The sequence below is a fragment of the Oenanthe melanoleuca genome, chromosome 4, assembly GCF_029582105.1.
Source record: "Oenanthe melanoleuca isolate GR-GAL-2019-014 chromosome 4, OMel1.0, whole genome shotgun sequence".
Lineage (NCBI taxonomy): Eukaryota > Metazoa > Chordata > Aves > Passeriformes > Muscicapidae > Oenanthe > Oenanthe melanoleuca.
In genome coordinates, this window is record NC_079337.1 from 43,743,928 (window position 1) to 43,756,565 (window position 12,638).

The following is a 12,638-nucleotide window of genomic DNA, read 5'->3' on the forward strand; positions in this document are numbered from 1 at the left end:
GAACAAGAAAAACTAAATGAAAAAGATGCAGGTGAAAACTTTTCCTTGGTTCTTTGTGAAATACAGTTTGGGATTTTGACTTTCCCAGATGTGCTTCATGTGTATCAGAATGTATTTCCTGAATGAGCTCTGGGAGATGGAGCTGGCACAGAAACCATGCAGTTTGATGCCTTCAGAGTCTCAGCTTCATTAATTCAGGAGGTTTGGCACTAAGAACAGTTAATGCAAGGGGTTTGCATGATCTCAGTCAAGTTAGGTTAAAGAAAGAAGCTTTTATCTGAAGTCCCAATTTCTTCTCTTCCCCTTTGCCCCCCACCTAAGTGTGATCACTACAGCACAGTCTTCACAAGGAGAGGTTGTGCCAAATCCCATTGTGAACAAATACCATTCTACTCCCATCTGCCCCAAATCTGGCGTATTTGTTTGTATGTTATATCTGGGTGTAACAGGAAAAAAAAAGAAGCAGAACATTTGGTTTTGCAGAGAAGAGCACAGCTTCACAAACACATTTCAAACCATCTATGTTCTAGTGGGTTTTTCTTCTCCCCCACAAAACTACAAATACTCATAAGCCATTTTGCAGTGGGTTGTTACTTCTTTTATAGCAGTAGGACTGCTTAGGCTCCAGGCAAGCTGGGGACTGCATTTTTCCTGAGACATTGTAAAAACCTATATTAAAATGCAATCTTTCTTTGAAAAAAGAAGTGATGGTCTAAATAGTCAAAACAGACAATGACAGGAAAACAAAAGGGAGAGAGAGGGGGAAAGCCAGGGTAATGCTGTAGGTGGTTTTCCTCCGTGCTGCACAGACAGAAGAAACCCACCTACCCACTGCACTGTAGAACAGGTGCCAAAAAAAGATAGTACCACAACAGTCAATGAAAAATTAAAGCAAGACTGACAGGCAGAACATGCAGTATGTTATCATGTGCTCAGCCACAGCAGCCTAAACGTTCTCACAGCAAAACCCCTTAAAATCCTTTTCCAGAAAGAGCCAAACACCACCCATGCTTTGAGGATGTTACCTTTAATAGCAAAGTTGAAGAAAGCAGAGCTCCTGTCCCCATTGCTGGAGGCCTCACAGCACACAGTGCCAGTGCTCCTGAACATGCTGGCATTAATGGTGCTTTCAACCAGGATTCGTTCAAATGACGGCGCTGATGAATTTGTGTAACCAATTTTGACATCCATGGGGGATATTGTTGGTGAATCAAAACACCTGGAGAAACAATACTGAGTCACCTGCAATGGACTGCTGCCTGAAGTGACAGACACACAGAGAACTGAACAGCTCTGGTCTACAAAGGGATTCAGCTCAGGAAGATCCTAGCCCTGAACACCCTGCTCATGGTGTCTCATGGTCTTGTATGCAGGGGGAGAAATGGATAGCTGCACCTAGCATGGCCCAGCTGGAGACCATGATGTCTTTGCATTTGCTTTTCATTAGACATACCTACAGGTCTCTATGGGTTTTATACCATTCAACAAGAATTTTCAATTTCATTGTCAAGCAGTTGTGGTCTACTACCCACTTTTGAAAATGTTCCCCAAGCTCCATCACAGTACAACACAAAAGAAGTCCATTATATACAGAAACACCATGAAACTTATATGCAGTCAGAAAATAGCCAGTTCTTTTCTCTCAATATATTGCTTGTCCTTCATCTGCCACATATTTACTACATGAGCACACACTTAAGATTTTTAAAAAGGTACTATTTAAAACCATTAAGGAAATAACAATTATTTTAGACATATAACAAATTATAGCAGTGGGGAGGAGATCCATTACTATGGATCCATTACTGCTACTATGATATCTATAACCATGGGGGAAGCAAAGCAAAACCTTAAAATTTGCTTCACAAATGCTCACTCACTTCACAGTGGAACTCAACAATCTTCTTATAAACACCTAGTTTTAAAAACATTCGGCTTTATTCACAACAACACTGGACTTGTTTACTTGTCATATGTTTCATGTGAACAGAAATCTAATTACATTATGTCTGGAAAAATTACTTAATTACACAATAAAACAAATTATAACAGCCATATTTGCAAGTGATTCTGTGATTGCCATTCTGTGAAACTGCATATAGAACATCTGTCATTTGTAAGCTGATAAAAGCCATAGCTAGCTTGCTGCAGAAATTCTGTCTTTTACACAGCAGAAAGTGTTGGTTATTCCCCTTTCAAGGACAGGATACAAGGGAGAAAAATGAAATGTATCCCTGCCTTCTCACAAACTACTGCAAATAATGAAATGCCAAAAAGGACGAAAACCATGATGCAACATTTGAATGTAACTATTACCAAGTCATTTCATGTTCTTAATTTATAATTAGCAATTTAATGTGCTGCACCTAAAATAACCTTTGGAGACTCCTGTTTACTGAACTTACCTCTGCTCAGTTCCTGGGCAAAAGTACCAGTATATGGTAGGGGCTGGGAATCCAGCTGCTACGCACTGGAGAACACCATTGCTAAGTATATCCAGAGTGAGTATCTCAGGTTTTGCTGCAATAAAGAAAAGCAATAGTCATCCATTAGGGGAACACTGAATTTACACTACTTGCTCTTCACACCTGAGTGCCTCATAATCCATGGAATCACTCAGGTGAGCAAGACCTTGTGCTCAAGGATGTCTGCATCTGAACTGGTATCCTCCAGAAACTGAACATCTGTGAAAATATTAGTTCTACACTGAATGCTTGTGCTGAATGTTAGAAGAATACCTCATCTCCCCAAAGTATTTGATTTGATTAAAGATCCTAAACCAGCAAAGCTAAGAGCTTAAACAACCCAAAGAAGCATGTGCTTGGAACAACAGTGAAGTTCCCATTCCTGCACACCATGGCTTTACCTATCTGCAAAAAGGACAGTTTCTTCCCAGTTAAAATCCGTCAAACCATATCCCTCCTACATCTGCCCTGTGTATTCAATATTACCACTGCAGCCAGGAAAGAAACTACAGTGAAGGGCAACCAGTGCAGACCTCCTGACAGAGGACATACATCCCTCTAAGATACTGAACTGCCCAGATGCCTGATGCTCTGAAACACTGCTGGTAGAGGAAGCCAACACTTGGCTGAATGTAAATGAGAATTTGGGATTGCTCTGGTAGTTTAGAAAGCAATTCATCCAGCCAATGCTTTCTGTCAGGTCCTGCACAGGAGCTAGTCCTGGAGTTGGTTTAGGAGGCCCTGTTTCAAGTAGGGCAGGACACCAGTGCAGTCAGGTGGATTTCAGAGTCATTATTCCAATGTCACAGGCTTCAGCCAAGACTACCACAAACACAGCAAGGCTTTTTCCTGATGAAACTGGAATTAGTGACCTTATTTCCCTTAACAACCTTAGCTTCCTTGCAAAATCACCTAAACAGAAGCTAATGAAAGAAACTATGAAAGACTGTATTGCAATGATGCTGTCACCCCATAGATACAAGAGCCCATTATCAGCTAATACAGCTTTACAGAAATATAAGAGGAACTCCTACTTCTAGAAAGTAATAAAGCTGTATAGACTGCAGTGGGAAAACATAGATTTATTTCAGATAAAACCCATGTACAAAGACTGCACAGGGTTAGTTAATAATGAATATTCTACTCACTGATTAAATTAGAGTCAACAAAGCACACGTATATCCTCAATCACATACCACCTCCTCGTGACTCATGTTACAGGAACCAAATGTTCTTTCATTTCTAAATCCTCATGTTGTGTTTTATGCAAAACACCAAGAACCAAACATTGTTGCAAAATGTTGAGACTGATTTTGAGCATTACTCACATGGTGAGGAACTTTCTGAGAGCACACAGCATCTCACCCAGCCTCGATACTCACAGAATACATGTAATTCACATTTCTGAAATTCCAATCAAAATGGCTGGATTGTGAAATTGTAATTAGCTAAACTACAACCCATGTGCTTTTTGTTTAGGTATATGCTGTGTTTTAGGCAACATCACAGCACAATGTAGCTTGAGAAGTAAGAGAACTGAGAAGTCACATATAAGAGGCATCTGTACATTATGCCTTGGAAAATATACTGTGCCAGAGCTGGTCTGCACATAACATCTAAAGCTGAGTGAAGGAAACCAAAATGCCCATATTAGTTAGGCTCTTTCCACTGTAAAAACCTAGTGCAACAAAACCCTGTCTACGTGGCCACGAGCCCACATGGACTCATCCTGCAGGAGTGGAAGGAGATGACAGGCTATGCAGCCCAGGAGTGGTCCAGCCTTGGTGCCCAGGGAAGCTGAGCTGCTGCAGCCTCTGAGAATGGTCCAGCCTTGGTGCCAAGGGAAGCTGAGCTGCAGCAGCCTCTGACAATGGTCCAGCCTTGGTGCCAGGGGAAGCTGAGCTGCTGCAGCCTCTGACAATGGTCCAGCCTTGGTGCCAGGGGAAGCTGAGCTGCTGCAGCCTCTGACAATGGTCCAGCCTTGGTGCCAAGGGAAGCTGAGCTGCTGCAGCCTCTGACAATGGTCCAGCCTTGGTGCCAAGGGAAGCTGAGCTGCAGCAGCCTCTGAGAATGGTCCAGCCTTGGTGCCAAGGGAAGCTGAGCTGCAGCAGCCTCTGAGAATGGTCCAGCCTTGGTGCCAAGGGAAGCTGAGCTGCTGCAGCCTCTGAGAAGGGTCCAGCTCAGTGCCAAGGGAAGCTGAGCTGCAGCAGCCTCTGAGAATGGTCCAGCCATGGTGCCAAGGGAAGCTGAGCTGCTGCAGCCTCTGAGAAGTGCTGACCTAAGAGCATCTCTGCCTGCCCTGTGCCTGGTGAAGCACTTTGATTAGCAATTAGCACCATCAGCCTCTCCCCACCAGCACTGAGGGCTCCCAAGCCCCCCTGGCCCAGTGATATTAAGGGATGCATTTCCCTTGAGGCAGCAAAGAGCCCCCATGCCAGTACCCAGGGGACTGAGACAGCTGCTACTGCAATCCCCACTGCTGCTCCTCTGCCAGCTCAGGCCATGCATGCCTCTCAGCACCTGCACCCCTTCCTGGCAGCCAGAGCACCTTCCCCAGCCACCAGTGTGGGTACTTCAGGGGGATGCTGGAGCAAAGATGGACTGGCTTCCACAAACAGATGCCAAGCTGTCACTGTGCATCTTCTTTTACAAAGGGGTTTTACTGTGCTAGATTTTATGACTTGCACTGCCTAATTACCCCTCCTGCCATCAGACTCCTAATGACTAGATGTTGCTAACTGTTCTGACTTTAACCCCTTAAATATTTAACATTTTATTGCATTGCTCAGCATATATACATACCACCTTCTGTAATCAGGCATTAAATGTCTTAAACGTCTAATTTCACTAAGTTTATTAATTGCTTTTCAGCTTTTATTCATGTTGATTCTGAATATATCAAAGATGACTTTTAAGAGGTCACTCCTATTTTAATTCAATGTTCTGTATAATGAAATTCTGTGTTTAATTGCTTTCTATTGCCAGTTTCCTTTTCTTCATTGTTAACGAAGTAAATGTCTAAAAAGCAACACTTAATAGGTATTGTCAGTCATCCTAGACAAAGAGAGAGTTTTTCCTGCTGGAGCTACATTTTCTGGATTGGAACAGATCTTTTTACAATATCATGGTGATTCCTCATTGTTCACTGCATAGTCCAATGACAGGAAAACAGCTGAGCTTGGCTTCATGGGATCTATAACACCAGTTTTCTCTTTGCAGCAGGAGCCCCAACTGCATAGATAATATTTTGGTAACTATAATTAAGCTGAGATATTATTTTGCACTAAATTCAGTTACTAGTTGGAAGATTCCTCTGATAATTGCTAGATACACCATACCTTGCCACTCTGGAGATTTCTACAGTTTCTTAATTGTAACTGAGTACAGTATGCTGCTTGTCAAGCTGTAATTTTCTTTTTGGCTCCTAATTTTAGAGCTGCTTACCTCTACACATTTATTATGAATTACTACACTATTTGAAAAGCAATTTAGTATTGTTTCAAATTAGCATATGCAATTGCTAAATATGTATAAATCCAAGGCAAGTATTTGTGCACTGGGTTTTTCATGTCTTTCAGCAAATGAATCAATGTGATATTTGTTTACATGAAGACATTCTCCTGATTATGAACCCTGTTTTACCTGTTTGGTTATTTTCTGCTGATTACATGCCCAAGCCAGACGTATAAACATCAGGAGCTACATCTAAGCAATTTATGCAAAGTCCCTGACAACGTCAGGTGAGGACACACCATTAGATCAGGATCTGACCCACCCACACATGACTCACCTGTGGCATGTACTCTGCTGTGGTGGATAATATGGTGTGGTGTCATGCAGTTTATGTTCCACAGGTAATGATGAACATTTTACAAGCCAGTGAAAACCCCTTTTCTAGGGGTTGCTTTTGTTAAAAACAGCCCCTAGAAATGCCAATCTATTTGTCTCTTTTTTTCAAAGAGAAAAAATATTTACAGCATCTTAGCCAAAATGCCAAAAGAAACTTTTTGAGTCAAGTGCATCAAATCCAATTGCTTTAGCAATGGCTGCAATCCACCCAGGGCCACAGTGAATGATAACCTGAGCTCTATGAGTCTGCTTAAGTGTCCTCACAGCATCCCAAGACTGATCTTGCTACTTACAAGACCACTAGTTGAAGAAAGAAGGAGACAGACTTGAATGCTGCTGGTTGTATGGACAAACCATTAAGAAGAACAAAAGGGTCAATGCTCCCTCTTGCCTTGTCCATTCTGCTTCTCTGTTCTCTTCCTGATCTGGTTTCCTAACCATGATCCACAGGGATTTTCAGCTTTTATTAAGCAGCACATGCCTCAAAAGCAGCAACATGGAGATCTGCATTGGGAACTGACACCTGATGATGCCAAAATTGTGGGATAGCGGTTTTTTAATTCTTGCGCCCAGACTACAGGCAACCTGTAATTTCTCCCATTCCTTCAAAGAAATTAAACTTCTGGTTCAACATTTTGCCCCATTAATCTTTTAAACACTAGAATTATCCCTCATGACTGTGACCCATGCTCACTTACTGAGAAGAAGGATATCTGAGATCACCAGCACCCTTATCTCAGAAATCAGAGCTAGGAAACACAGAAGGCACATGCAAGTGTCAGCTTTCACAGACAAAGGAAGAAATACCCTGTTCTGAAAGGAGCCCAAGTGACATTTCTAGATCCAAACTATGTCATTGCTAATAGAGATGGTAAAAATGTTTATCTTCACTGATAATTGAGAAGATTTCAGAAATTAACAGCAAGGACTTGGATGCATTTGTGGAAGTCCTGACAGTCCTCTGGATAGAACTATGCCTGAAAAAGGACACACTGCTGCTAAACTAACAGCAACACAAAACTGCATTTGCAGCACATTTACTTTCGAGATGGTTCCTCCTGCTGGGCTCAAAGTCCCTCTTGGTTTAATTTCCTTAAGCCTGGCCTTTAGCAGCAGCCAATATTTGTCAGCTGAGTGCATGAAATGCTCTAAGAGGACGGCTCTGCTAAGGACAGGGTTTTCTGAAGGTTTCATTAAACTAATTTTGAAGCTTTTGTCATGAAGAATGCTATTTGGAACTGAGGCCAGGCCTCTTTCTTAACAAGCATGTCCCAAAGATGACAACACACACATTTGTAAAGCTATGCAGATTTCTTTGAAACAATGGTGATTTATACTATTATACAGAAGTATTTAGATGCCAAAAGGCATCTAAATGTGAGTAATTCTCCTGACAAGCTTTCAAACTCTGCATCAACTTAAACAAATTAAGGACAATTAAAAGCTTAACGTGGTTGCCAAAAATGCAAATTATAATCCCTGTGTATCCTGCTCCACCTCAAATTATAAAAGGTTTATGATACATACTTATTTCTGAGATCATGTTTCCAGGTGCTACAGGTTTTTTTCTGTATAAACAACCTAGCTGCTCTCTGGTAATCTCTGGAATACATTTGCTAGAATATAAGGTCATGGTGGATAGTAGGTGGATTTGTGTGAGTACTCTGCACTTTTATATCTTGACATTTAGTTTTCCAGCATGTGCTTCACTTCAGAAAGCCTCTCATATGCTGAACCACGCTGTGGCATCTTGTGCATACATTATGTTGTATAAAATACAATGACTGTGATAATGAAATATTTCAGACTGTTCACTTCACTTATTTTTCACACAGATCACTTTACTTACTTTTCACATAGACATTAAATGTTACAGAGGAGCTGGCATCAGAGTTGGACACAAAAAATGTGTAAATGCCTCCTTCTGTTCCTTTTAATCGTGTAAGGTGAAGTTCACTTGTGTAACTGTAAAAAAAAATTTAAGCATTACTAAGACACACAACTTGCTCTGAACAGGCAGTTGCTGCATGGAAAACAAGGAGGGAATTTTCTGAAGACATCATCCATGCAAACACTCTCATCTTACACTATGACTGCCATTGCACTTCCAACATCCAGAAGTTTTGCCATTTCTAACACCCAGATGTGTGCCTGGGTGGCAGCTGAGCATCAAGCTCAGACCGTGCACACATCACCACCTGCTCCTCTTCTCACTGAGGAAGGAACCCAGATTCACAACCCAGGCCACATGTTCCAGGTGCTTCCCTGGATTTTTGGAGGACAAGGAATCGGCAGAAAACAGCGCTCAGCAGAAATAAAAGCATAAGCTTTTATCCAGAGCACTGCTGTGGCAGTGAAGGGAGTTCCTGCACACAACCAACCTAAATTCTCTTTTTTGCTTAGAGGACAGGAATGGAGCTGAGTGGGGAGTAAACAGCACGCTGTGCTCACATGGTGTGGTTAGCTGGACGCTATTCCAAATGTAGGTCGGCAGACCTTACACCACTTACTGTGGCAAGCCACACGTACTACCTCTTTTATAGGCAATTCTTCTCACCATCCCCACTTTCCACCATCCAGAGCAGATTCTAACCTGCTGTTCCAAAGTGAAATCAACACCTACAGCCATGCATATTACCTGTTATTGCCCACAGTCTTGAACTTGACGTCATGGTCTGAGGAATTCTGTAATGTTTCGTTCATGTACATCCAGACTTCCTCCTTTGGTTTTGGATATGCCTCATATTCAACTGTTAAGTTCCCATTTTGTCCTGCATTTATATCTATTGTGGTATTCATTGTTGCAAACAAACGGACAAATCCTTTAGCTGATGGTCGTAGGAGGGGAAGAAAAACAATGTCAGGGCCATTTAGAAGATTGTGAGTATCCTAACCACACTCAGACAACTTCAAGACCAGTGACCAAACATCCAGCTGTGAAACAGGAAACCTTATCTGCAAAGCAGAACTTAAACCCTCACCTGACAAAACCAAGCTACTAGCTACATATAGCATGAGGCACAGGACTCAAAGCAGCCTTGAGTGCCTTAGCATAAATAATCCATCTTCTGGTGACAAATACCTTCTATATGCTTTTGGAAAAATGCAAGCATGTGTTTGATTCTGCTCAAGTATTTCTATTTTTCCAAAAATTCAACTTGCTAACTGTCTGGCGTGAAAGAAACATTAGGAAAAAAGCAAACTAAAATCATTTATTACAGCATACTAGAGCATTAAAGGGTTTTTGTCAAGAGTAATTAAGAACAACATTACAAATGAAGCTATTAAAAGCTGTAATTAGACAAAAAATGTGCTAAGTCCACAGGCCTGGATACCAATCATCTTAAACTAAGGCATTTCTGTACATCTGCTGCTGGGTCTTAATCCTTCATTTGGCAGATTCCATTTATCACTGCGCAGTTCCGTTCCAAAATATCATGTCTAACAACATCCTTGCTGTAGTACTTTAATTTCATTAATAAACTCATCAGACTGAGGATTCACTTTAAAAAGACAAGTTTTTCAGTCCTATTACAGAAATTCACGAGGGAATTATCAGTTTGACAGGCAGATTGCAATTACAAGGGAACACATTTACTGAGAGCTTGAATTTAGACCTAAAGTCAATCTCAGATCCCTGCTTCTTCCAACTTTTCAGTAATCAAACTGCTGTGGCCAGCTGGGCACCCGAGCTTGGGAAAGCCAGAGCCAGTGGGGCTTGGTGAAAGCATATGGATCTGCCAGAGCACTTGACAGATGCTTTGAAGAAGAAAGGATGAAGTAAATTCACAGCACGCAGGTGTTCTCTAAAGTGGTCCCCATCATTAGGAAAGAGGAAAATATTTCAAATCTGGAAACTGAAGGTTTGCAGTTCCTTTGCAGCGCTTTTTTCGGTTTTATGTATAAACACAGGATTCCCTAGGCAAGCTATATCCAAAATCATACCCAATTCCCTTAAAATAAAATTTATTATAATGCTATCAGTCCCTGTAATGCATTTCTAGTACCTTCTACAGTTAGATAAATTAACTGATAGAAAAAGTAATTAGGAATTTTACAAAAAATACACATTATTTCTTGTACAACTTTTGGCTAATGTCAAAGTCACAGTGATTCAGTATCTATTGCAACCCCAGATCTCCCTCTATGGACATACCATACACCACTTCCCAGAACCCTGGGAGCTGGCACAGTTCAGGTAAATCTAGTCAGTTTGACAACAAATGGTGAAAGGTATCCAACAGCTGGAGCTTATTTGAGTCAAATTTGAGAGGGTGGAGAGAGAAAATTATCTCAGAAAGGAAAGATTCCATCTTTTCTCTGGTATTTTTATATGAATATAAACTTTGTATTTTACTAAACAAAAATTTTATTTCCTACTTTTTATAATGCCATGCTTTATTTTAAACCCCAGACTTTCCAAAGTCAATCCTTTTTAAAGCTACATTTGCATATGTAGTAGTCCTAAGAATTTCTGTAGTGAAGAACTTCCCTCCTCTTATAATAAAAGCTTTCACACTGATCCCCTTGGGGAAAAGATTTTCTTTCATGCTTCACACTGTCTCACTCTTTTACATATGAATGTAGTCTCTGCTGTAAAAAATGAGGAAAACATCCCTGTCATTTCAAGCCCTACCCCCTCGACCAGCACAGTAAGGTCAAGGGCACTCAAACCTCTGCCTGTTAGCTGCAGATCTGACCCAGACAGGTCAAACACTTCTGTTTTCTTTACGTTACCAAGGAAAGCCAAACAAGCAGTGTGGCTGGAGTGCGTGTCTGTGCTACAGAAAAACGGATTTGAAAAGGAAAAAAAGAATCCAGAGCTACACTTCCCTCAGTTACTACACCCCTGAATGGAACTGAAACGGTTGTAGCAACCACACAGACCAGAATGATCTTATTAACTATACCAACATGTCCTTAATTGTACTCAATTCTTCAAATAAGCAGGTTTCAGCAGCTTTAAAATTCAAAAGGCACTGTGTGTCACCCAAGTTAATATATAGCAGACTCTAAACACATCTGTTATTAAACAAGAGGAGGAAGGGAGTTTGCTCACTGTTTAGTGACACGATCCAAAACATGTAGAAGTGATGGATAGTGGGTTTAACAAGGGGGTGACCACTGGAACAAGTTCATGCTGTCTATGTGCACCACGATGCTGCTCACAGCATTATTTTAAATAGAGGTACAAATACAGCTTCTATGTAAAAAACATTGACACACTGTCACTGAAATTTCCCATGCTTGCAAGGCAAGTATTGAAGATGTGCTTTGCACTTGGGCTGCCAAATTACTTAAGCATTGGGACAGTACCAAGTGAAGGTAAATTAGTTGCTTTGTTAAATTTTAGATTAAACCAGGAAGGATGAGACAAACCAGAGGGACAGAAAAAACTGTTTGGTGGTTGTTCTAGTATCACTTTCCAATAACAAGCAAGAGGTTATAGAAATGAATGCAGTCATACACACCACAACTTCCCGAGCCATCCCATATGGCACCAGTCAGCAACAACCTTTACAGAAAACCAACCTTACTCACCCAGGTTTGGGGAAAAGGAGAGAGAAGGAAGGGAAGACTCCCCAGTGTTCTCACTTTTCATCTCCTGCTCTTAAAAATGTTAAGATTTCTACAAGAAGTATTTACCTAGAGCTTTCAAGGTTACTGTGGCATTGGTTTTTCCAAAAGGGTTTTCTGCTTGGCATGTGAATTCTCCAGAATCATTAACTCCCACTGAACGGATGTTCAATGTTAATTTCCTTTCGTATCCATAATCACGCAAATTTCTGCTTTTGCTTGTAACAGTCTGTCGGTAAAAAACAATTAACATCTAAAACACTGTGTATGCATCATCTTTCCTAGATAAATTAAAAATAGAAGTAATTATAACTTTGCCATATTAATATTCATAACTTTAAACCGGAATAGTAAGCCAGCAAGACAAACCTATCACTAGAATCTCTCCGTGCAAAACAAGTGTGTGATCAGCTGCCTTTGGGAGACAATGTCCTCTCCTAAGTTCTATCCCCTCCCTTTCTTTTTTTTTTTTTTTTTTTGCCTCCTCAAGCTCCCTTCTAAGGCAAGAATGTGGAGGGTCATGGGGTGAGGATGGGGTGAATTTAGGGTTGTGCTCACCTGCCCCAAGAGAACCAAATGGAGGAGACCAGCTCAAGCCAAAAGAACTAGACCTCTAGCTTCTTCAAATGTTCCCATTACCTGATGACAAGGCTGTTGTGCCCAAGGTCAGACCCAGCTCATTCTGACTAGCTTTCCAATACTAAGGTGAGCATTGGTGAGAGGGTGAGTAACCAACTGGAGGTTTTA

General features: G+C 41.2%; 1 protein-coding gene across 2 annotated transcripts in view; it reads right to left on the reverse strand.

Moving 5' to 3' along the window:
* KIT (KIT proto-oncogene, receptor tyrosine kinase) overlaps positions 1-12,638 on the reverse strand; it is a 57,415-nt gene that overhangs the window by 18,489 nt on the left and 26,288 nt on the right. For both annotated transcript variants that reach the window (XM_056490150.1, XM_056490151.1), the window contains exons 5-9: positions 11,961-12,120; positions 8,953-9,142; positions 8,164-8,279; positions 2,406-2,520; positions 1,026-1,219 (exon numbers count right to left, since the gene is read on the reverse strand). In XM_056490150.1, the coding sequence (XP_056346125.1) occupies positions 1,026-1,219; positions 2,406-2,520; positions 8,164-8,279; positions 8,953-9,142; positions 11,961-12,120 (775 nt within the window). The remainder of the gene's footprint in view (positions 1-1,025; positions 1,220-2,405; positions 2,521-8,163; positions 8,280-8,952; positions 9,143-11,960; positions 12,121-12,638) is intronic.